Source organism: Pelophylax lessonae (assembly GCF_965119305.1).
Source record: "Pelophylax lessonae genome assembly, chromosome: 3".
Classification (NCBI taxonomy): Eukaryota; Metazoa; Chordata; class Amphibia; order Anura; family Ranidae; genus Pelophylax; species Pelophylax lessonae.
Genome location: NC_138770.1, coordinates 665,444,993 through 665,467,679, shown reverse-complemented (window position 1 = coordinate 665,467,679; position 22,687 = coordinate 665,444,993). Strand labels below are relative to the sequence as shown.

Below are 22,687 nucleotides of genomic sequence, written 5' to 3'. Positions count from 1 at the left end.
TGTTAAAAACTTACCTGCTCTGTGTAATGGTTTTGCACAGAGCAGCCCCGATCCTCCTCTTCTGGGGTCCCCCTTATACACTTCTGGCTCCTTCTGCTTTTAGAGTGCCCCTATAGCAAGCTGCAAAGTATAGTATAGAGTGCCCCTATAGCAAGGTAAAAAAAACTTCTGCCTTTAGAATTATTCACTTTCTGCCCAGGACTACATGTCCCATGAGGCATTGCTACTCACATTCACAAGTTCTCAGGTACTTACTGACATGTATGGATGGTGTACTGAGCTGTATGTGTGCTGCACTGTCTTCTGACATGTATGGGCGGTGTACTGAGCTGTATGTGTGCTGCACTATCTTCTGACATGTATGGATGGTGTACTGAGCTGTATGTGTGCTGCACTATCTTCTGACATGTATGGATGGTGTACTGAGCTGTATGTGTGCTGCACTGTCTTCTGACATGTATGGATGGTGTACTGAGCTGTATGTGTGCTGCACTGTGTCTTCTGACATGTATGGATGGTGTACGGAGCTGTATGTGTGCTGCACTATCTTCTGACATGTATGGATGGTGTACTGAGCTGTATGTGTGCTGCACTATCTTCTGACATGTATGGATGGTGTATGGAGCTGTATGTGTGCTGCACTATCTTCTGACATGTATGGATGGTGTATGGAGCTGTATGTGTGCTGCACTATCTTCTGACATGTATGGATGGTGTACTGAGCTGTATGTGTGCTGCACTATCTTCTGACATGTATGGATGGTGTACTGAGCTGTATGTGTGCTGCACCATCTTCTGACATGTATGGATGGTGTACTGAGCTGTATGTGTGCTGCACTGTGTCTTCTGACATGTATGGACGGTGTACTGAGCTGTATGTGTGCTGCACTGTGTCTTCTGACATGTATGGACGGTGTACTGAGCTGTATGTGTGCTGCACTGTCTTCTGACATGTATGGGCGGTGTACTGAGCTGTATGTGTGCTGCACTGTGTCTTCTGACATGTATGGACGGTGTACTGAGCTGTATGTGTGCTGCACTGTCTTCTGACATGTATGGGCGGTGTACTGAGCTGTATGTGTGCTGCACTGTCTTCTGACATGTATGGGCTGTGTACTGAGCTGTATGTGTGCTGCACTGTCTTCTGACATGTATGGGCTGTGTACTGAGCTGTATGTTCGCTGCACTGCATCTTCTTTAATGTGTGCTTCACTGTATTTCCAGATATGGAAATAATGCATTTTGTATACAGGCCAACTAATCGGCTGGCCAACGAATTGATTTCAGTTTGCAACTATTTTTATAATCGGTTATTTCGGCCCTAAAGGTCTTCATCATTCACCAGAAGTCCACACCCCCCCCCCCCCCCCCCAATCTATTACACAGTGTGACCACACTAGTGAGATCTTTTTCATCCTCCACCAGCAGTCTTATCCATCTCATTACACAGTGTGACCACCCAAGTGAGGTATTTTTCCTAATCCATCAGACGTCCAACCCGTCCATTACACAGTGTGACCACCCAAGTGAGGTCTTTTTCCTCCTCCACCAGAAGTCCCCCCCATCCATTGAACAGTGTGAGCACCCAAGGGAGGTCTTTTTCCTCTTCCATCAGAGAGTCCAACCCGTCCATTACACAATGTGAGGTCACGTTTCACCTCCACTGGAAGTCCCACCCATTAGTTACATAGCGTAACCACCCGAATGAGGTCCTCTAAGACCTCCGCCAGAAGTCCCACCTATCCGTTACACAGTGTGACCACCCTCCCATGCTGCATCTCACCTGAACAGGCGGCATTCCATTATTGCTCTGGCGGAAGACACCCTCATCTCCAGTACTGATCTCATCATAGTCTTCCAACATCCGCACAGACATGCCTGGTTTTAAGGCTTCCTGGACATAATCAACATAAGCGTTTCGCGCTGCAAAGTCTGACGGCTCCAAGAACATCTTTGCCGCTTTCCTCTTGGAAGCGGTGACATGTATGGGAGAGCCAGAGACCACCTGGAAGTTGGTGCAGGCCGGAACTTTGGGCTGGAAAATGGAACGGATGACTCTGGAAAGTTGTTCGTTGTCTGAGATGCTTCCTTTTTCTGAAGAGTCTTCATTCACCCAACCCATAACTCGCACCAGCTCACAGATCAGGCTGCCCATGGCCATGCTGAAATCAAACTGGCGCTGTAGCCGGGACATCTCGCTGCGGTCTGGCCGGTCGCTGCTCAGCTGGTCCAGTAGGGATGTGACACACAAGTAACGTTTCACAAGTGAGAATAGTTGCTTCCCTGGAATCTGCCACCAAAAAAAAAAAAAAAAAAAAATGAATACACAAACACAACATCAAATGAGAGCTCCTCCAAAGTAGTTGGATTTCTTTTTAGCACTTACCTGTGGGAGGTGTATCCCTTCAAAGGAAATACAATGTTCTTCTGAACTGGTGGTCTCAGCAAAGAGCTGCAACAAGGTGTACCGTGACTCAAAATCCATGTGTTGTTCTATCCCATCCTGCTGACTGAGCGAGAGCAGAACATGGGCCCGACTTCCTGAAAAACACCATCAATACTCATCATGTACTGCAAGCAAAGGCTTGACTCCCTATAAAACATGGCACCAATAAAACCAAGGCCTTGTCATACAAGTCAAGGCCTGGCTCTATGAAACTCATGGCACCCAAGCTGCCACAACTGCGTGTGCCCTACAAGACACAGCTCTTTCTAACCACTTGACCTCTAAGAAGATTTACCCCCATTCCCGACCAGGCCATTTTTTTCTTTTTGACCTCTGAAGACGTCATACGTACTGACGAAACGCGCGTAAGGTGGAACGCACGCTGCTTACATCACGGGTGCCTGAGTGGAACGCAAGGCGGTATTCACCGCTCTCCACTCCACCATTTTGGCTGGCGAAATTCAGTTTTTTTATGTACTGTATACCAACTTACCCTATTAACCACTTGCCGACCAGTCACGTTGACTGTACTGCGGCAAACTGGCTCAATTCCGTCCAGCGACGTAGACTTACGTCGCTGGACTCCTCCCACTGTAGGCAGCGCTCCCACTGTTTTCAGTCACAGCGGGAGTCGGGCCAGGGGAGGAGCGGCGGCGATCGCTGCTGCTCTTCCCCGATCGTCGGGGAATCGAGTTTGGAGATCTGCCTGCTTGTGTAAACAAAGCGGGCGGATGTCCTAAGTGACAAACAGTGACAGATTGCAGGGTTCAGCATAGCTGAACATGCGATCTGTCCCTGTGTCACTCAGTCACCTCCCCCCACACACGTCAGTAAACACCAGGCATACATTAACCCCTCCCTCTCCAATAAAATTAACCCCTTCCCTGCCAGTGTCATTTTTACAGTAACAGTGCATATTTATAACACTGATTACTGTAGTAATGTCACTGGTACCCCCAAAAGTGTCAAGAATGTCAGTCAAGGGTCCGATCTGTCCGCCGCAATGTCGCAGTCCCGCAAAAAAAAAAAAAAAATCGCAGATCGCCGCCATTACTCGTAAAAAAAAAAAAAAAAAAAACACCAAAAATGACATAAATCTTTCCCTTAGTTAGTAAACGAAATAACTTTTGCACAAACCAATCAAAATACGCTTATTGTGATTTTTTTTTACTAAACATAGGTAGCAGAAAACAAATTGGCCAAAAATTTAAAAAAATTTTGATTTTTACATTTTTTCTGTGGGGAATTTCATATAAAAAAATGTTAAAAATATTGTTATTTTTTCAAAATAAACGCTCTTTTTTTGTTTATAGCGCAAAAAGTAAAAATAGCACAGGTGATCAAATACCACCAAAAGAAAGCTCTGTTTGTGGGAAAAAAAGGACACAAATTTTGTTTGGGTACGGTGTCACACGACCGCGCAATTGTCAGTTAAAGTCGCACAGTGCCGAATCGCAAAAAGTGGCCTGGAAATAAGACAGCAAAATCCTCCGGTGGTAAAGTGGTTAAAGACTATTTTTAAATGGTAATACACTATCTGGAGCTTTTTTACCCTGCATACCCTGACCGGATTCCTGCGGATCAAGGCTATCCAGGAAGTGGATTCCGGATCATTGCGGAAATACAAAGCCCAGCAGTGTCCTCTCTGGCCCTGGTGGCCATAAAGCGAGTATAGGTCTTAATACCGTATGGTAAATAGGACCCGCAACATCTGGTGAGTGTATTCTCCTATTATCCCCCACGGTGACACCACAAGAACCAGCATTTGGATCATTGGAGGATTCAACACTGAGCACCTGCACTTTTTCTTTTTTTCTTTATTGGCACTGAAGATAAACCTGCATCTTCACTTGAGTCACTTATAAACTTTTATGTGGACTTTTTTATCTGCACATTGGCACTTGAGGCACCCATTGATGTAATTTGTTGTATATTTTATGTACTTTGATAATATTTGAGAGGGAGGGGTTGTGTGTGTCCCTAGGGGCGTGCTTCTAACTGTGATTGGCTGTGGCTTGAGCTGTAGAAACAGTGATCAACGGTCCTACATAGTAGAACCATATGATCACTGTTTCTACACAGGGGAGAATGACAGGCGGCTTGTTTACATTAGCCGCCTGACTTTCTCCCTCTCCCCCGACGATCGCCGAGTGACCGGCGGACATCGGGTCCGCCGGTCACACGCACGGGGGGGGGGGGGTCCATGACCACGCAGGGGCGCACGCTTGCTCGCTCCCCAGAGCCTCACAGGCTAGTGACGTACCCCTACGTCACTCTGCCTGTGAGGGGCTGACCGCCGCAGTATATGTACTTGCGGCGGTCGGCGAGTGGTTAATAGCACCCAGCATTATTTGAAACCCAATAGTTTTATTCCAAGCAAGCGCTAAATCTTTTTGGGGTCTTAATTTTACCACTGCGTTACTTTACCTGACAATTGTGCGGTAATGCAACACTGTACCCAAATTAAATAATTCTTTTTTTCCCCCACACGTGGTATTTGATAACCACTGGGATTATTATTTTCTGCGGGAAAGAAAAAAAAAACATTTTTTTAACCAGTTCTGGACTGGAAGGATTTGCCCCCTTAATGACCAGGCCATTTTTTTTGCGATTCGGCACTGCGTTATTTTACCGGGAAATTGCGCAGTTGTGCAACACTGTATCTAAATAAAATTGATGTCCTTTTTTTCCCACAAACAGAGCTTTCTTGTGGTGGTATTTGATCACCTGTGCGACTTTTATTTTTTGCACTATAAACAAACAATTCTGAAAAAAAAAAAAAATACTTTTCACATTCTGCTATACAACATTCCCAAAAAAAAAAAAAAAAAAATGTAAAAATCTAAATTTAACATTTTGGGCCAATTTGTTTTCTGCTACATATTTTTGTTAAAAAAGAAAAAAATTTGCAATAAGCGTATTTTGTTTGGGTTTGTGCAAAAGTTAATTGCGTCTACTAAGTACGGGAAAGATTTGACGTTTTTGTTTTTTTTTACTAGTAATGGTGGTGATCTGCGATTTTTAGACTGCGACATTGCGACGGACAGATCAGACCCTTAACTGACATTAACACTTTTAGGGGTAACAGTGACATTACTACAGTAATCAGTGCAAAAAATATGCACTGTTACTGTAATAATGACACTGGCAGGGAAGGGGTAACAGTGGGAGATCAAGGGGTTAAATGTAAGCCTAGGGGCGTGTTTCTAACTGAATAGGGGCGGGACTTTTGAAATGATCATAGAGACCTGTGATCCTATATAGAAGGATCACAGGTGCTCTGTGTTCATTCCAGGGAGAACAACGGTCAGATGTGTTTACAACAGCTGACCATTCTTCTCTCTCAGTGGGGAACGTTCGTGGGTGTCAGGAGGCAATTAGAGCCGACTGCCCCGTGCATCGGAGTCCCTGCTGCCGAGTGGGGGCAGGAGCGCGCTACCAGCGGCACGCGCTCGCCCTCTAGCTGCAGGCGGGTGACCGACGTATACCTATGTTGGTTTGTGCAGGAGGGGCTGCCTGCCGCAGTAAAACTCAGCCACCGAAAATCATTGGCTGAAAATAGGGTTTTCAGCTTTGTGCTGAAAAAATATTAATAGCTGCAGAAAACCTGGAATTTTACCTTGCTTATGGTATGTTTTTCACAGGTCATGTGGCTTAAAAATTAAATCACAACACAGGTGCATTTTTGATGTGTTCTTGCTGTGTTTTCAATAAGGGGGGGGGGGGGGGAGTTTAAGTGACCAAATATGCACCAAAAATGCAGCAAGCAGGGTTTTTTTAACATGCTTCAAAAAATACCAATAATGGTCAACAATCAATTCATATTACCGTATTTTCCGGCGTATAAGACGACCCCCCTAATTTTCAAGTTAAAACATAGGTTTTGGGCTATACTCACCGTATAAGACTACCCCCCCTTCTGAAGCAAAGCAACACCATTGAAAAACGTCAGATTTCTCATAGATCTCCAAGGTACCCTAGTACTGTAATACATGTAATCTCTCATAATATCTACAAGGTACCCTAAGTATTACCAGTAGATGTAATCTCAAGACGCTGGCTGTGCGGGAATCCTGTACCGGTATACCGTAGCTTCGGCTACATACAGTATACCACGCTGAGCCAATCACAGTGAGCGATGTATTCTATTATTGAATGCAAAGCCTGCTCGGATTGGCAGAGTCAGAGAGGCGGGCTGATGTTACTCCGCCAATCCGAGCAGGCTTTGCATTCAATAATAGAATACATCGCTCACTGCGATTGGCTCAGCGTGGTACACTGTATGTAGCCGAAGCTACGGTACCTACGGCATACCGGTACAGGATTCCCACACAGCCAGCGTCTTGAGAGATTACATCTACCGGTAATACTTATACTTAGGTTACCTTGGAGATATTATACTCGGCGTATAAGACAGCCCCCATTTTTGGGGGATTTTTTTTGAGGTTCAAAAGTAGTCTTATACGCCAGAAAATACAGAAAATTTAAATTCATGATATATTTAAGAAGTCAAATATAATACAATTATATATAAAAATATATCTTTTTATAATATATGCTTAGCTGATAAAACTCCTCCCCCCCCTCCTGAAGACTCCTGGTATGTATGACATCATTGGCCTAGACCATAAATTTAGGAAGTAACTGAAGAAATGTAAAAAAAAAAAAAAAAAAGGAAGGCAAGTAAATATGATCTACTTTCCTATCTATTTACCAGTGCTAGCAGCATAAGGATTCAAAATTGTCAATGTTGATTGAGAGAGTGAAGCTCCTTTTAAATAGATGCACGGTGGTCCCATCACCGGCATCCCAAGCATCTGCTAAAAAAAAAAAAAAAAAAAAAAAACGCATGCCAAACCCCAAAGGTGCCACCGCACGATTTTGGAAAACGGTCAGTAAATGTATTTTCCTAATGGGGTGCCCTACACACATGCAAGCGCTATCCAAAGCCTCAACCTCTACGCTGCTAAACCTCTGCCTATCTGCAGTGCGGTTCTGTGCGTGTTGGAAAAGAGCGCCGTTTTGCACACATTCCCGACACGCATAGATGTGAACCAAGCCTTATACATGACTAGGCCACTCTTTTGGACACTCCTTCAATATTAATATACTTCCTGAGTACAAGTTCTTGGTTATACTCCATATACATTCTATATTTGGATACAGTTCGCAGCCGGTGTCTATGCGCAGTAATGAAAGGAAGATCAAAATTTCAACATTAGAGGTTGAAATTAGTGGAAACATTTTGGCCTCATGCACACTGGGCATGAAAAAAAAAAAACACACACGTCACAGACACTGGCTGCAGGGACCTTTTCTGCCCACATTCACCACTTTTTTTTTTTTTTTTTTTTTTTTTTTTAGCTTGTATATATCTGGAACATTTATTTAACAGACACACACAATATTCACCACACAGGACAACATCCCCCTAGTGATCAGATTAACCTACCAGGTCAGGTGCCTGATTACATTATCATATGCAGAAGAAACTGTACAGAAATAGAATTAACCTGAACTAATTATCTAGCCATCTGGACAGAAACAATAGGCGAGTTCATTACCAATTAAAAATGGGACAGACAAGCTTAACAGAAAACACATCACACCTTAATACACAGACAATAGCAAAAGACCACCAGTAACAGACTGTCCATCTCTTACATTGAAGGACATGAAACAGAGGTCAATGTGATTAGCTCTTTCAATGAACATATTCAGAATCAAACAGGCCAGGAACAGTCTTTAGAGCAGGCATGTCCAACCTGCGGCCCGGAACCTCAGGCAATGCGGCCCACTGCCCCGACAATTTTTTTTTTGCTGGGGAGGAAGGAAGTCAGGTCGGGGGTGCGGCCACAGCAGCTGCCAACTAATGGTATGCAGAGGCTGCCTCGGAGGGGAGGGGGGGGGGAGGGAGGGAGGGGAGCATGTGCAGTGTTTCTGACTCCTACCATCATGACCACTTTAAATCACGGAAGTGGTCATGGTGGTTAGAGTGTTCCTTTATTATCGCTCAGAAGAAGTAAACCTCTGTATACTGATTCCATTTCATTTCATCATCCTCTAGTTGTGTTAAATTAGTGTGGGGGGGCGTGGCGGCGCAGCGGCATTTTTTTTACTTATATACCTTTACTATAGTATATATTTTATATGCGGCCCGAGAAAATTTCTCTACACTCAATGTGGCCCAGAGAAGCCGGACGCTACATTCACACCTGAGCGTTTTTCTACCGCGATTTTACCGCGATTTACAGGCGTTTTTTGTGCAGGCGTTTTTATATTGAGTAGAAACCAATGGAAAACGCCTGTAATCTGCCCAAAAAGAAGCTCATGTACTTTGTTGAGCGTTGGGCGTTTTGCTTACAGCGTCAAAACGCTCAGATGTGAACAGGGGCCATTGAAATGAATAGGATTTGTCTTGTTGGGCGTTTTGAGAGCTGATCCTAGAGCAGGAAAACTCCCCAAAAACACCTACATGTGAACGGAGCCAAAAGGTTACAAAAATACAAGAAAACAGTCCCTCAAATATGTAATACAAAAAAAAAGAAATATAGCAATAACAAATAACAGAGTGAATGTGGGCAGAAAAGGTCCCTGCAGCCAGCGTCCGTGACAGCACCTTTTAAGTTTGGCTGGGTTTTTTTTCCCCTGTAAAAGCACCTCTATGTAAGGCTCTGTTCACATATTGGCGTATCAGAAATGCAGCGATTCTACCCGCGATCCGATACACCAGTATGTGAATGGGACCTAAGCCTACAGTATGTTTCCATACACACAGAGGAGTTTACAGTCTGGAGAAAGAAAAAAAAAAAAAAAAAAAGAAGAACACAAGACCAAAGGCACGTTCAGGAGAGGAAAAAACGCCTATATGGATTCCTGTTCTAGGATGTAAGGGACACAATGTAACAAAGTGAGTAAACATGAGAGCCAAGAAACTAGCATTTGCTCAATGAGAAATTGCAATGGCTGCCTCCATGTCACTCTAAAGTAGGGTACACACTATAGAAAAATCAAGCGAAGGAGCCTCCTAATTTCCTCGTTGTTTCACAGCAAATCGGAACCGATGAAAGAAAATTTAAATTCGTATGTAAATTCTCGTACCACAAATAACTTTTTTTTGTCGTTTATGGTTTCTGATCTCTTGTTTTTGATTTTTCATGTACGAAAACGGTACACATTAACCACTTGCCGACCGCCGCACGACTATTTACGGCGGCGGTCAGCCCCTCACAGGCAAAGCGACGTAGGACTACGTCGCTAACCTGTGAGGCCCTAAGGAGCGAGCGCCCGCCACTGGAGGCTCGCTCACAGATCCCCCCCCCGCGCGCGTGTGTGTGTGTGTGTGCCCGGCGGACCCGATGTCCGTCGGTCACTCGCGATTGTCCGTTACAGCGGGAGAAAAGCAGGCCACTAATGTAAACAAAGCCGCCTGTCATTCTTCTCTGTGTAAGAATGGTGATCAGACGGTTCTGCTATGTAGGACCGTTGATCACTGTTCTTACACCTCAAGCCACATCCAATCACAGTTAGAAGCACGCCCCTAGGGACACACTTAACCCCTCCCTCTCAAATAAAGTTGACCCCTTCCCTGCCAGTGTCATTTTTACAGTAACAGTGCATATATATATAGCACTGATTACTGTAGTAATGTCACTGGTACCCCCAAAAGTGTCAAAAATGTCAGTCAAGGGTCCGATCTGTCCGCCGCAATAGAAAAAAAAATAAATAAAAATTGCAGATCGCTGCCATTATTAGTTAAAAATAAAAAAATAAAAATGACAAATCTTTCTCATAGTAAACGCAATAACTTTTGCGCAAACCAATCCAAATCCGCTTTTTGCGATTTTCTTTTTACCAAAAATATGTAGCCGAAAACAAATTGGTCTAAAATGTTAGAACATTTTTATTTTTACTTTTTTTTTTTTTTGAGAATTTCATATAAAAAAATTTGAAAAATATGTTATTTTTTCAAAATTGTCGCTCTTTTTTTGTTTATAAAAAAAAAAAAAAAATTAAAAATCGAACAGGTGATCAAGTACCACCAAAAGAAAGCTCTGTGTGTGGGAAAAAAAGGACGTCAATTTCATTTGGGTACAGCGTCGCACGACCGCGCAATTGTCCGTTAAAGTCACGCAGTGCCGAATCGAAAAAAAGGGCCTGGTCTTTGAGCAGCCAAATCCTCTGGTGCTTAAGTGGTTATCGGTGTGTAACTTCAGCCTCATACAGTGCTGTGCTCTGACAGTGGGACAGCGACATTCTGTCCACCCCCGGAACAAAACCGGGTCAGGCAAGAATTGTATTTCATCAACGAAGATAAGACTACCTCTATAGTTATCTGATGTGGAGATTGTGACGCCATCCACCTGCTTCTACACCTCAGCCAATCACAGAAAGCCCTGTATTCATTGAGGAAATAGGTTTCCTGTGAATGGTGAGCAATACTAAACCAGACTTGGTTTTGTTCCAGGAAGGGAATTATTTAAAGGTACAGAAACCTGAGGTTTTAAGGCCCATATATTTGAAGGATTAATGCTGCAGTTTTGTCAGAGGGTTGTACACCTCCATATCATTCTGTGCACTGTGAAAACTGTGTCAAACTGAGTGCACAAACAAGACACCATTATTTACTCAATCAAATACTACAGCAGGGAAATCCGTAACATGTGGAAGTCAATGCATTACAATAGGAAGAATGTCATAGGAGCAGAAAGAAATTCCACCATGCGGCCAGCACACGCTTAGCAACCGCTACCACAACATTGGGAAAGTGGTAGTATAAAGTATTTGTGACTGCGCTGCATATCTGATACATACATATTCGTCAGCATAGCAATCCGAAGAAACTTTTTATTGCAAAAGGATCACATTAACCACTTAAGCCCCAGCCCTATTTCGGACACTTTTTGTTCACGCGTTAAAACCAGTATTTTTTCCTAGAAAACTACTCAGAACCCCCAAACATTATATATATTTTTTTAGCAAAGACTCTGGAGAATAAAATGTCGGTCATTGCAACATTTTTTGTCACGCGGTATTTGCGCAGCGGTCTTTAAAGCGCCATTTTTTTGGGAAAAATTTTGAAAGCTCCCATTTCACTGCATTTAAAAAATACTTAACAGTAAAGTTAGCCCATTTTTTTTTTGTATATTGTGAAAGATGATGTCACGCCGAGTAAATAGATACCCAACATGTTACGGTTTAAAATTGCACCCCCCCCCCCCCCCGTGGGATGGCGACAAACTACGGTCAATAGAGATCTCAATCTGCGACGCTTTCAATTTATTTAACGGTTACCAGTTTTGAGTTAGAGTGTAGCTCTTTTTTTTAAATTATTGCCCACGCTCTGGCGATCGCGGCGATACCTCACATGTGTGGTTTGAACAGCGATTTCATTTGCGGCTCGACTTCGGTAATTGTTTTTTTTTTGTGCGCGAGCCTACGGTGACGGGGGCCGCTAAATTTTTATTTATTTTTTTCCCATTTACTTTATTTATTTTTTTAACTTTATTAAAGTTTAAAAAAAAAAAAAATCTGATCACTTTTATTGCTGTCACAAGCAATGTAAACATCCCTTGTGACACCAATATGTAGTGACAGGTACACTTTATGGAGGGATCGAGGGTCAGTACAGAATTCGGCCGACAAACAGCAGATTAGCAAGACTGGGCATGCTCAGAAAAGAAAAAACACACGGAAAGTAAGCCATCACATGACATCCCTTCTGCAGTCGGCTGTTGTTGGCCGACAAAATTCATGTGCAGTCTTCAGCCGACAGGACCGCACTGGACAAAAGACGGCCGATCGTTCGGCCGACATTCGCTACGTGTGTACAGGGCTTAAGCGTCTGCTCTGTGTGCTGTGCTTGTATGTGCTCTGGGACAGAGTTGTGTCTGAATTCTGCGACTGTTAATGTGCGCTGAGAGAGTCTGTTCTGACTGTGTGCTGTGTTTGTGACTGCAAGTGTGCTCTGCGACTGTCTGCATTCTGCGACTGTGCGAGTCTGCTCTGTGTTCTGCAACTGAATGTGCTGTGTGTGTCCACTGACTGTGTGCTGTGCTTGTATGCGACTTGTGTGTGTTCTGTGAGCATCTGCTCTGACTGTGTGCTGTTCTTGTATGTACTCTCTATTGTGACTGTGCTACACAGGGCCACTGATAGGGGGGGACCACCAGTCTTCCTGTAGGGGGTCCGAAAAGTATGGGGAATCGGTGTGGTTGGGCAGAGGGGGAATTACAGAAGGAAGCCCTGTGTGGCTCTCTTCACCAGCTGAAAGCCAGTTTCTCCCACTCCTGTCAGCTTTCAGCTGCTGCCGGGAGAGACACAGACACAGAGCATCCATCATTCCTGTAACTGCTTCTCCAACACCGATCCCCCTCTCTGTTCTGCCTGCTTCTGATCCCTCCCCCGTGTGCCCCCCTTTCACTGGGCACACACCCCTTTCCCCTCCTGCAGCGCTGCAGGCTTCTCTATTTCGTATAAAAAAAAAAAAATTGTAAAAAAAAAAAAAAAATGATAATTAACCACTTAAGCTACAGAAGATTTTACCCCCTTCCCGACCAGGGGGTATTTTGCGATTCGGCACTGCGTGACTTTAACGGACAATTGTGCGGTTGTGCGACGCTGTACCTAAATTAATTTGACGTCCTTTTTTCCCACAAACAGAGCTTTCTTTTGGTGGTATTTGATCACCTGTGTGATTTTTTGATCATGCGCTATAAACAAAAAAAGCGCGTCAATTTTGCAAAAATAACAATATTTTTCACATTTTTTTATATGAAATTCCCCCCCAAAAAAATGTAAAAATCTAAATTTTTTAAAATTTTCAGCCAATTTGTTTTATGCTACATAGGTTTGGTAAAAAAAAAAAAAAAAAAAAAAATTGCAAAAAGCGCATTTTGATTGGTTTGCGCAAAAGTTATCGCGTTTACTAACAAAGGGAAAGATTTTTGTCTTTTTTTTTTTTAACGTGTAATGGCGGCAATCTGCGATTTTTTTTGTGGTACTGCGACATTGCGGCGGACAGATCGGACCCTTGACTGACATTTTTGACACTTTTGGGGTTACCAGTGACAATACTGCAGTAATCAGTGCTATACATATGCACTGTTACTGTAAAATTACACTGGCAGTGAAGGGGTTAACTTTGAGAGGGAGGGGCTGTGTGTGTCCCTAGGGGCGTGATTCTAACTGTGATTGGCTGTGGTTTGAGCTGTAGAAACAGTGATCAACGGTCCTACATAGTAGAACCGTATGATCAGTGTTTCTACACAGGGGAGAATGACAGGCGGCTTGTTTACACTCACTAGCCGCCTGACTTTCTCCCTCTCCCCCAACGATCGCCGAGTGACCGGCGGACATCGGGTCCGACGGTCACACGTGCGGGGGGGGTCCGTGACCGCGCAGGAGCGCGCCTCCGGCGGCGCGCGCTCGCTACCCAGAGCCTCGCAGGCTAGTGACGTTTATAAACGTCACTTTGCCTGTGAGGGGCTGACCGCCGCAGTATATTTACTTGCGGCGGTCGGCAAGTGGTTAAACATGGTTATAAATCATTTTTAAAAATTGTAAAATAAAATAGTTGTAAACATTTAAAAAAATATATATATTTTTTTTAAATGTAAAAAACAAATAAAAAGGGCTAATTTGCACAGGTTCTCTGTTACGAATGTGTCCTCTAATAATGATTTTAGTGAATTTTTTGTGAAAATATTGTCTTGATATATTGGGGGGGGGCCCTGTCAGGTAGGTTGTATGGGGCCCCGTGATTTCTACCAGCAGCCCTGGTGCTACGTGTATATCTACTCCAACTGTGTGCAGTATTTGTATGTGCTCCTGTGAGTGTGCTCTGCCACTGTGCTTTGTGGATGTCCACTCTGACTGTGTGTTGTACCTGTGCATGTAGTCCGTGTCCATTCTGACTGTGTGTGTACCTGTGCATGTAGTCCGTGTCCATTCTCACTGTGTGTTGTACCTGTGCATGTAGTCCGTGTCCATTCTCACTGTGTGTTGTACCTGTGCATGTAGTCCGTGTCCATTCTGACTGTGTGTTGTACCTGTGCATGTAGTCCGTGTCCATTCTGACTGTGTGTGTACCTGTGCATGTAGTCCGTGTCCATTCTGACTGTGTGTGTACCTGTGCATGTAGTCCGTGTCCATTCTGACTGTGTGTTGTACCTGTGCATGTAGTCCGTGTCCATTCTGACTGTGTGTTGTACCTGTGCATGTAGTCCGTGTCCATTCTGACTGTGTGTGTACACCATTAGCTGAGTGATGTAAGTGGAGGGGACCCTCAGCCTTTACTACCTGTGTACAGTCACTCCAAAGTCTGTGTACTCCAGTGAGAGTACAGGATGACAAAGGAGTAGAGCAGCAGACACACGGGAGGAGAAGGCACTAGGGAGGGGTGGCTGGGAGTGGAGTGCAGAAGGAGGGAGGTGATGTATGATGAGCAATAAAGTTGTAAAATTGAATGAGTACAGGAAGCCTCCAGTACTGCTGACACAATGCAGGATCAGCCCTTCTACAAAGAGCTAGGAGGGGTAGCGGGTATGGAGGAGGGCACAGAGGGCGATGGCGCTCACAGATGTGTAAAGCATTATGGGCAGAGGGAGCCTCCACTTTTTCTGACAGAAAATAGAAAATGCTTTTCTCTTTTTTTTTTACATTGAAATAGAAGGATAAGATAAACAAGTCCCACCTGCATCATGCGACGCCAGGGCACGTAACATCTTGCCAGCGTTCTTGCGTATCTGCTTCTCTGAATTACAAAGCATCTTCATGAGCAGGTCCAGAGCTCCGGTCTCCTTAAAGACTCCGGCCAAAGAGCCGATGCTGGCGTAGGCACTTAGCACATGAATGGTGTTGAGGATGGAGGAATCAGGACCAGAGCTCTGGGACATCTGTCTGGCGGCTCTCTGAACCAGCATCCGGACATCGTCGGTCATCTCCTGCAGAGCGCCCTCATCAGGGGAACCAGAGGTCTTTTCTTCTGCAATGCCCGGACCTTCAGATTTGCGCTTCCCCAGCAGAGTGGGGCAGTTGGTGTAAACTTCCTCTGCTGACAACCACATCAGGATATTTGGGGACTTGCTTTCTGTCTGTGAGGTGGTTCCACCACCTCCTGCAGCCTCCTCCACATTTTGCAATGCCCATCGGATCAGATACTCTGTGTGTCCATCTGGGCTCAACCTCTGCCGCAATAACTCCACCGGCTGGGCCTGAAGCTTCGGATCCAGCTGTACCAAGAGGTTGCCATTCCTCCTCTCCCCCACCAACATGGCGGAAACCTGAGAGAAGAACATTGTAGTACATATTAGAAACTTTTGTGCACCCCACCATTACAGTCCATCTGTCCTTCACTTTATAACCCCTCCCTTCTGCCTGCACCCATGACACTCTACCATACCTCCGAGCGCCCGACCGTTACCAGAACGCTTTACCCTTTTTTAAACGCCATACCCTTTCCATCCTACCCATGCCACTCCCTACCATTCCTCCCATCTTCACTCCCCTCACACCAAATTTTACCCTTCCTCCTCCTTCCACTTCCTTTCCATCACACTCTACCCATACCCCAACCAACCACCCTTCCCATGACACTATAGTGTTTCGCCAACGGACTCTACCTACCCTTTCTACCACATGCCACCCCCCTTCCTGCAACTGCCACTCCCAGCTAGTTCACCAATTTACACTCCCTTCGCACCACACTCTACTTAACCTCCACTTCTTACCCTTCCCATGACACTCTAGCGTTCCTCCAACTGCCACTCCCTAACCTTTCTACAAGATGCTACCTTTACTGCAACTGCCACTCCTTATCCTTTCTATTACATTTTGCCCTTCTTCCAACTGTCATTCCTATACTTCCTTCAAACACAACTCCTTTCCCATCCAACACACTCGTACTCTTCCTACAACGGCCATATCCTACCCCATCCTCTATTCCATACCCTTCCTATAACACCCTAGTATTCCTTCCAACTGCCACTCCTTACCCTTTATACCACACTTCATGCAACTGCCACTCCCCATCTTTCCTATTACATTTTACCCTTCTTCCAACTGCCATTCCTAAACTTCCTTCAAACAACTCCATACCCTTCCCAACACACTCTGCGCTTCCTCCAACCACCACTCCCTACCCCTTCTCCATTTTTTTTGCCCTTCCCATAGCACTCTAGTGTTTTTCCAATGGCCACTCCCTATCCTTTGCATCACACGCCAAGCTTCCTGTAACTGCCTCTACCTATCTTTATCATCACATTTTACCCTTCCCCCAACCACCATTTCGAACCTTCCTTCAAACACAACTCCATACCCTTTCCAACACACTGTTCTTCCTCCAACCATCATTTCCTACCCATGACACCCTAGTGTTCCTCCAACTGCCACTCCCTACCCTTTCCACCACATTCCACACCCTATCCTTCCTATTACATTTTACCCTTCTTCCCACTTTCATTCCTAAACTTCTTTCAAAACACAACTCCATACCCTTCCCAACACACTCTGTTCTTCCTCCAACAACCACTCCCTTACCCAGGACACCCTAGTGTTCCTCCAACTGCCACTCCCTACCCTTTCTACCACATCCTTATCTTTCGTATTACATTTTACCCTTCTTTCAACTTTAATTTCTAAACTTCGTTCGAACACAACTCCATACCCTTCCCAACACACTCTGCACCTCCTACAACCACACCTTACCCATTCTCTAACCTCCATTTCTCAGCCTTCTCATGACACTCTAGCATTCTTCCAACGGCCACTCACAACCCTTTTCACCAAAGGCCACCCTTCCTGCAACTGCCAATCCCTACCCTTCCCATCACATTCTATTCTTCCTCCTATTGTCATTCCTAAACTTCCATCAAACACAAAACCTTACCCTTCACAATACACATTGCTCTTCCTCCAACCACCACTCCCTACCCATCCCATGACACTCTAGTGTTCTTCCAATGGCCACTCCCTAGCCTTTCTACCACACCACCCTTCCTGCAACTGCCACTCCCTATTCTTTTCTATTACGTTACCCTTCTTCCAACTGTCATTTTTAAACTTCCTTCCAACACAAATCCATACCCTTCCCAATAAACATTGCTCTTCCTACAACCACCACTCTTTACCAGTTTTACCACATGCCATCCTTCCTACAATGACCACTCCTCATTCTTCCCATCACATTCTACCCTTCTTCCAACTGCCATTCCTAACCTGCCTTTAAACACAACTTTATACCCTTCCCAACACACTCTGCTCTTCCTCCAACCACCACTCCTTACCCATCCTCAATTTTTCACCCCATCCTTACCCTTCCCATGACACTCTAGTGCAGTGGTGGCGAACCTTGGCACCCCAGATGTTTTGGAACTATGTTTCCCATGATGCTCATGCACTCTGCAGTGTAGTTGGGCATCATGGGAAATGTAGTTTCAAAACATCTGGGGTGCCAAGGTTCTCCATCACTGCTCTATTGTTTTTCCAATGGCCACTCACTCTTTCTACCACACACACAACCCTTCCTGCAACTGCCACTCCCTATTCTTTTCTATTACATTTTACCCTTCTTCCACCTGTCATTCCTAAACTGTCTTCAAACACAACTCCATACCCTCCCTAACACCACCACTCCCTACCGATTCTCCAACCACAATCTTTTCTTTGGGCTCTTTTACAATGGCAGCCATGGTGGTTGAGCGGCAATTCTACCACCCTCCCCCGGCCACCCAGCAGAATTCTAACACTAGACCCTGACAGGGCTGTACACATGACGTGCTTCATAGCTACAGCAATTTAAACCCGGGCTGCAGAATTTCACAGGTGAACCTCAAACTCGCCCACTGAGATCAATGGAGCAGCACTGCAGCCACAAGGCAAATGCATGGCTTGTAGTTGCAATAAGTTCCCACAATATAAAATCATCATTCGCCATGAAAACAAGAAAAAATAAATAAATAAACAGATGGCAGAAGGTGGCAGAGGTGCCTCTTAAATGTCTGCCAGCTGCAGCTATTCTGCCCTCTGAAAAATGATCCACTATGAATAGATTTCAGAGGTTGGTAAGCATTACCAGCACAGTGAAAGCCCTTTTTTCTACCCTTCCCACCACAATCTAGGTTCCATTCGTTGCCACTACTTCCCCTTCTCACCACTCTATGGTTACCCTTCCCACTGTTATGGTTACCCTTCCCACTGTTATCCTTATTCTTTCTTCTCATACCAAGTTACACAATGCCCTTATTATAGGCGTAGGCCATTTATGTACCTCCCAAAGATTGCATATCCCCATCTTGCCTTGTTGCTAGGATGTTGCTAAGACACTCCCCCCGGCTGTTACTGACCCCCCCCCCCCCCATTACAGAAGCAAGTTCTCAAATGTCGAGCTACTGGAGAGAGAATCACATGTGAGGGGGTATGAAACAGAGAAAGCGCTCACTCCTGTGATGGTGGGCGGGAGCAGTAACAGCTGGGAGTCACTTAGCAACGTCCTGTTAACAAGGCAGGACCGGATGAAGCCATCTCCGGGAGTTTTTCAGGCAGGCTTCGTGAAGTACTGTACATAAAAGGCCTACACCTATAGGAAGGATATTATTCAACTCTGGTCACAGCTGCACAGTTCTTTTTAAAGTACAGACGCCCCTTACCTGTACAGGTGTTTATAAAAAAGGTGAACTAACCCTATAATTATCTCATATATCCTCGGCCACCCCAACACTTCCCACTACTCCCCCACTCTTCCTTCCCCAGCACCCCGATCAACCCTACCTCCATATACACCCCTCAAGCCCCCTCCCTTCAAAATACACCCCCTCATATCCTCCCTCCACATACACCCAATCATGTCCCCCCACCTCCATATACATCCCCTCATGTCCCCCCACTTTCCTCCACATAGACCCCCATGTCCCCCCACTTTGCTCCACAAAGACCCCCCCTTCATGTCCCCCCACCTCCATATACATCCCCTCATTTCCCCCACTTTCCTCGACAAAGACCCCCCATGTCCCCCCACTTTCCTCCACAAAGACCCCCGTGTCCCCCCACTTTCCTCCACAAAGACCCCCCCTTCATGTCCCCCCACAAAACCCCCCCATGTCCCCCCACTTTCCTCCACATAGACCCCCCCCATGTCCCCCCACTTTCCTCCACAAAGACCCCCCCATGTCCCCCCACTTTCCTCCACAAAGACCCCCCCATGTCCCCCCACTTTCCTCCACATAGAACCCCCCCTCATGTCCCCCAACATAGACCTCCCCCATGCCCCCCCTTCCAAATACACCCCCCCATTTTCCACCCCTCTACTAACACCGCCTCGTGTCCTTTCCCTCCACATACACTCCCTCATGTCCCCCCACATTCCTCCACATAGATCCCCCATGTTTCCCCTCCCCCCCCCACATAGACCCCCCTGCCCCCCACTTTCCGCCACATAGACCCCCCTGTCCCCCCACTATCCTCCACATAGACCACCCCATGTCCCCCCACTTTCCTCCACATAGACCCCCCATGTTCCCCCACTTTCCTCCACCCCTCATGTCCCCCCATTTTCCTCCACATAGACCCCCCATGTTCCCCCACTTTCCTCCACCCCTCATGTCCCCCCACCCCTCATGTCCCCCCACTTTCCTCCACATAGAACCCCCCCTCATGTCCCTCCACATAGACCTCCCCCATGCCCCCCCTTCCAAATACACCCCCACATTTTCCGCCCCTCTTCTAACACCGCCTCATGTCCTTTCCCCCCACATACACTCCCTTATGTTGCCCCTACCAGATACATCCACTTCTGTCCCCCCACTTTCCTCCACATAGACCCCTCCATGTCCCCCCTCCCCCCACATAGACCCCCCCATGCCCCCCTTCCAAATACACCCCCACATTTTCCACCCCTCTACTAACACCGCCTCGTGTCCTTTCCCTCCACATACACTCCCTCATGTCCCCCCACATTCCTCCACATAGATCCCCCATGTTTCCCCTCCCCCCCACATAGACCCCCCTGCCCCCCACTTTCCGCCACATAGACCCCCCCTGTCCCCCCACTTTCCTCCACATAGACCCCCCCACTTTCCTCCACATAGACCCCCCATGTTCCCCCACTTTCCTCCACCCCTCATGTCCCCCCATTTTCCTCCACATAGACCCCCCATGTTCCCCCACTTTCCTCCACCCCTCATGTCCCCCCACCCCTCATGTCCCCCCACTTTCCTCCACATAGAACCCCCCCTCATGTCCCTCCACATAGACCTCCCCCATGCCCCCCTTCCAAATACACCCCCACATTTTCCGCCCCTCTTCTAACACCGCCTCATGTCCTTTCCCCCCATATACACTCCCTTATGTTGCCCCTACCAGATACATCCCCTTCTGTCCCCCCACTTTCCTCCACATAGACCCCTCCATGTCCCTCCTCCCCCCCACATAGACCCCCCCATGCCCCCCTTCCAAATACACCCCCACATTTTCCGCCCCTCTACTAACCCCACCTCCTGTCCTTTCCCTCCACGTACACCCCAAGTTCCCCCTACCAGATACATCCCTTTACGTCCCCCCACATAGACCCCCCTCCCCCATGTTTCCCCCTCCCCCCACATAGACCCCCCCTTCCAAATACACCCCCACATTTTCTGCCCCTCTACTAACACCCCCTCATGGATGTCCCCGCCCTTTCCCTCCACATACAACCCCTCATGTCCCCCACTTACAGAGAAACACACTCACTTGCTTTGTATACGGCCCCCTCTCACCGCCTCCCTCTTTGCATTCACACCCCCCCCCCTATGCCTCCTCTCTTCTCATACTCCCCCCTTTCATGCCCCTCCTATTAGTATACCCCCCATGCCCCCTACCTTCACGTACACCCCCCCCCCATACACCCCCATTTCCACTACCCCTCCTTTTTCATACACCCCCCTCTTTAGGCATACCCTCCCTCCACCCCCCATATACATCCTCTCACGATACACTCCCTAATACCCCTTCCCCCACTAAAGTTCGCCCCTCATCTCACCCCACACCCCCTCATCATACACCCCTCAGATTATCCAAGGCCCCACCCCCCTTAGTTCCCCCTTCTCTCACACGGTGTCGCAGAGCCGATCTTGCAGTAAACTCCGTTACTCGCTTTCTGCACTTCCGGGTTACTCCGACCACGTGATAGACGCGACACGCCCACCGGCCTTCACTCCTGACAGCTCAGCGTAACGTCGGGGCGTGTGGGCGGAGCTACATTGCGTCCATTGGAGAGGGCGGGAAAACAGGGGACCAGGAGGGCTGAGACTGAGAGGAGGTGTCTACGTCTGGGGCGTGGTCATCTAGTCTGTGAAAGCGGAGACAGCGCTGCGTGTAAACCAAACATGAGAGGATGGTTGGGCACCTGACAGCGCTGTAACCATGGCAACTACCTCCGAGGGCCGAGGAATGGGCGGGGATATGAAGGAGGAGTCAGACAATCCACTTTTATGTAATATTCCGGAAATGGGAGGAGTGTGCCTACAAGAGATCTGTAGGAAGGATAACTCTCTCTAGGGGGCGCCGCCAACCAGAGTTCAGCCAGAATACCACCAATCAGAGTCCATCCAGAATAACACCAACCAGAGTCCATCCAGAATAACACCACCACCACATTCCACCCAAAATACCACCAACTAGGGCCCAGCCAAAATACCACCAACCAGAGTCCATCCATAATCCACCGAAAATGCCACAACCAAAGTCCACCCAAAATACCACCACTAAAATCCACCCAAAATACCACCAACCAGAGTCCATCCATAATCCACCAAAAATGCCACCACCAGAGTCCACCCAAAATACCACCACCAGAATACACCCAAAGTACCACCACCACCACATTCCACCCCAAATACCACCACTAAAATCCACCCAAAATACCACCAACCAGAGTCCATCCATAATCCACCGAAAATGCCACCACCAGAGTCCACCCAAAATACCACCACCTGAATCCACCCAAAGTACCACCAGATTCCACCCAAAACACACCAGAACATTCCGCCTCCAACTGACCCCCAAAACCAGAACATTCACTCTCTCACTGACCCCCAGCACCAGAATATCAACCCCCTTACTTACCTCCAACGCCAGAACACTCCCAATCCCACTGACCCCAAAACATTCCCCCCTCTCACTGACCCCCAACACCAGAACATCCCTCTCCAACTGACCCCCAACACCACAACATTCCCTCTTCCACTAACCCCAAACACTGAAACATTC

General features: G+C 46.7%; 1 protein-coding gene across 3 annotated transcripts in view; it reads right to left on the bottom strand.

Moving 5' to 3' along the window:
• CUL9 (cullin 9) overlaps nucleotides 1–21,634 on the bottom strand; it is a 101,348-nt gene extending 79,714 nt beyond the window's left edge. For all 3 annotated transcript variants that reach the window (XM_082250175.1, XM_082250176.1, XM_082250177.1), the window contains exons 1-4: nucleotides 21,530–21,634; nucleotides 15,141–15,729; nucleotides 2,387–2,541; nucleotides 1,784–2,290 (exon numbers count right to left, since the gene is read on the bottom strand). In XM_082250175.1, the coding sequence (XP_082106301.1) occupies nucleotides 1,784–2,290; nucleotides 2,387–2,541; nucleotides 15,141–15,720 (1,242 nt within the window). In that variant the 5' untranslated portion in view covers nucleotides 15,721–15,729; nucleotides 21,530–21,634. The remainder of the gene's footprint in view (nucleotides 1–1,783; nucleotides 2,291–2,386; nucleotides 2,542–15,140; nucleotides 15,730–21,529) is intronic.
• Between the last annotated feature and the right edge of the window lie 1,053 nt (nucleotides 21,635–22,687).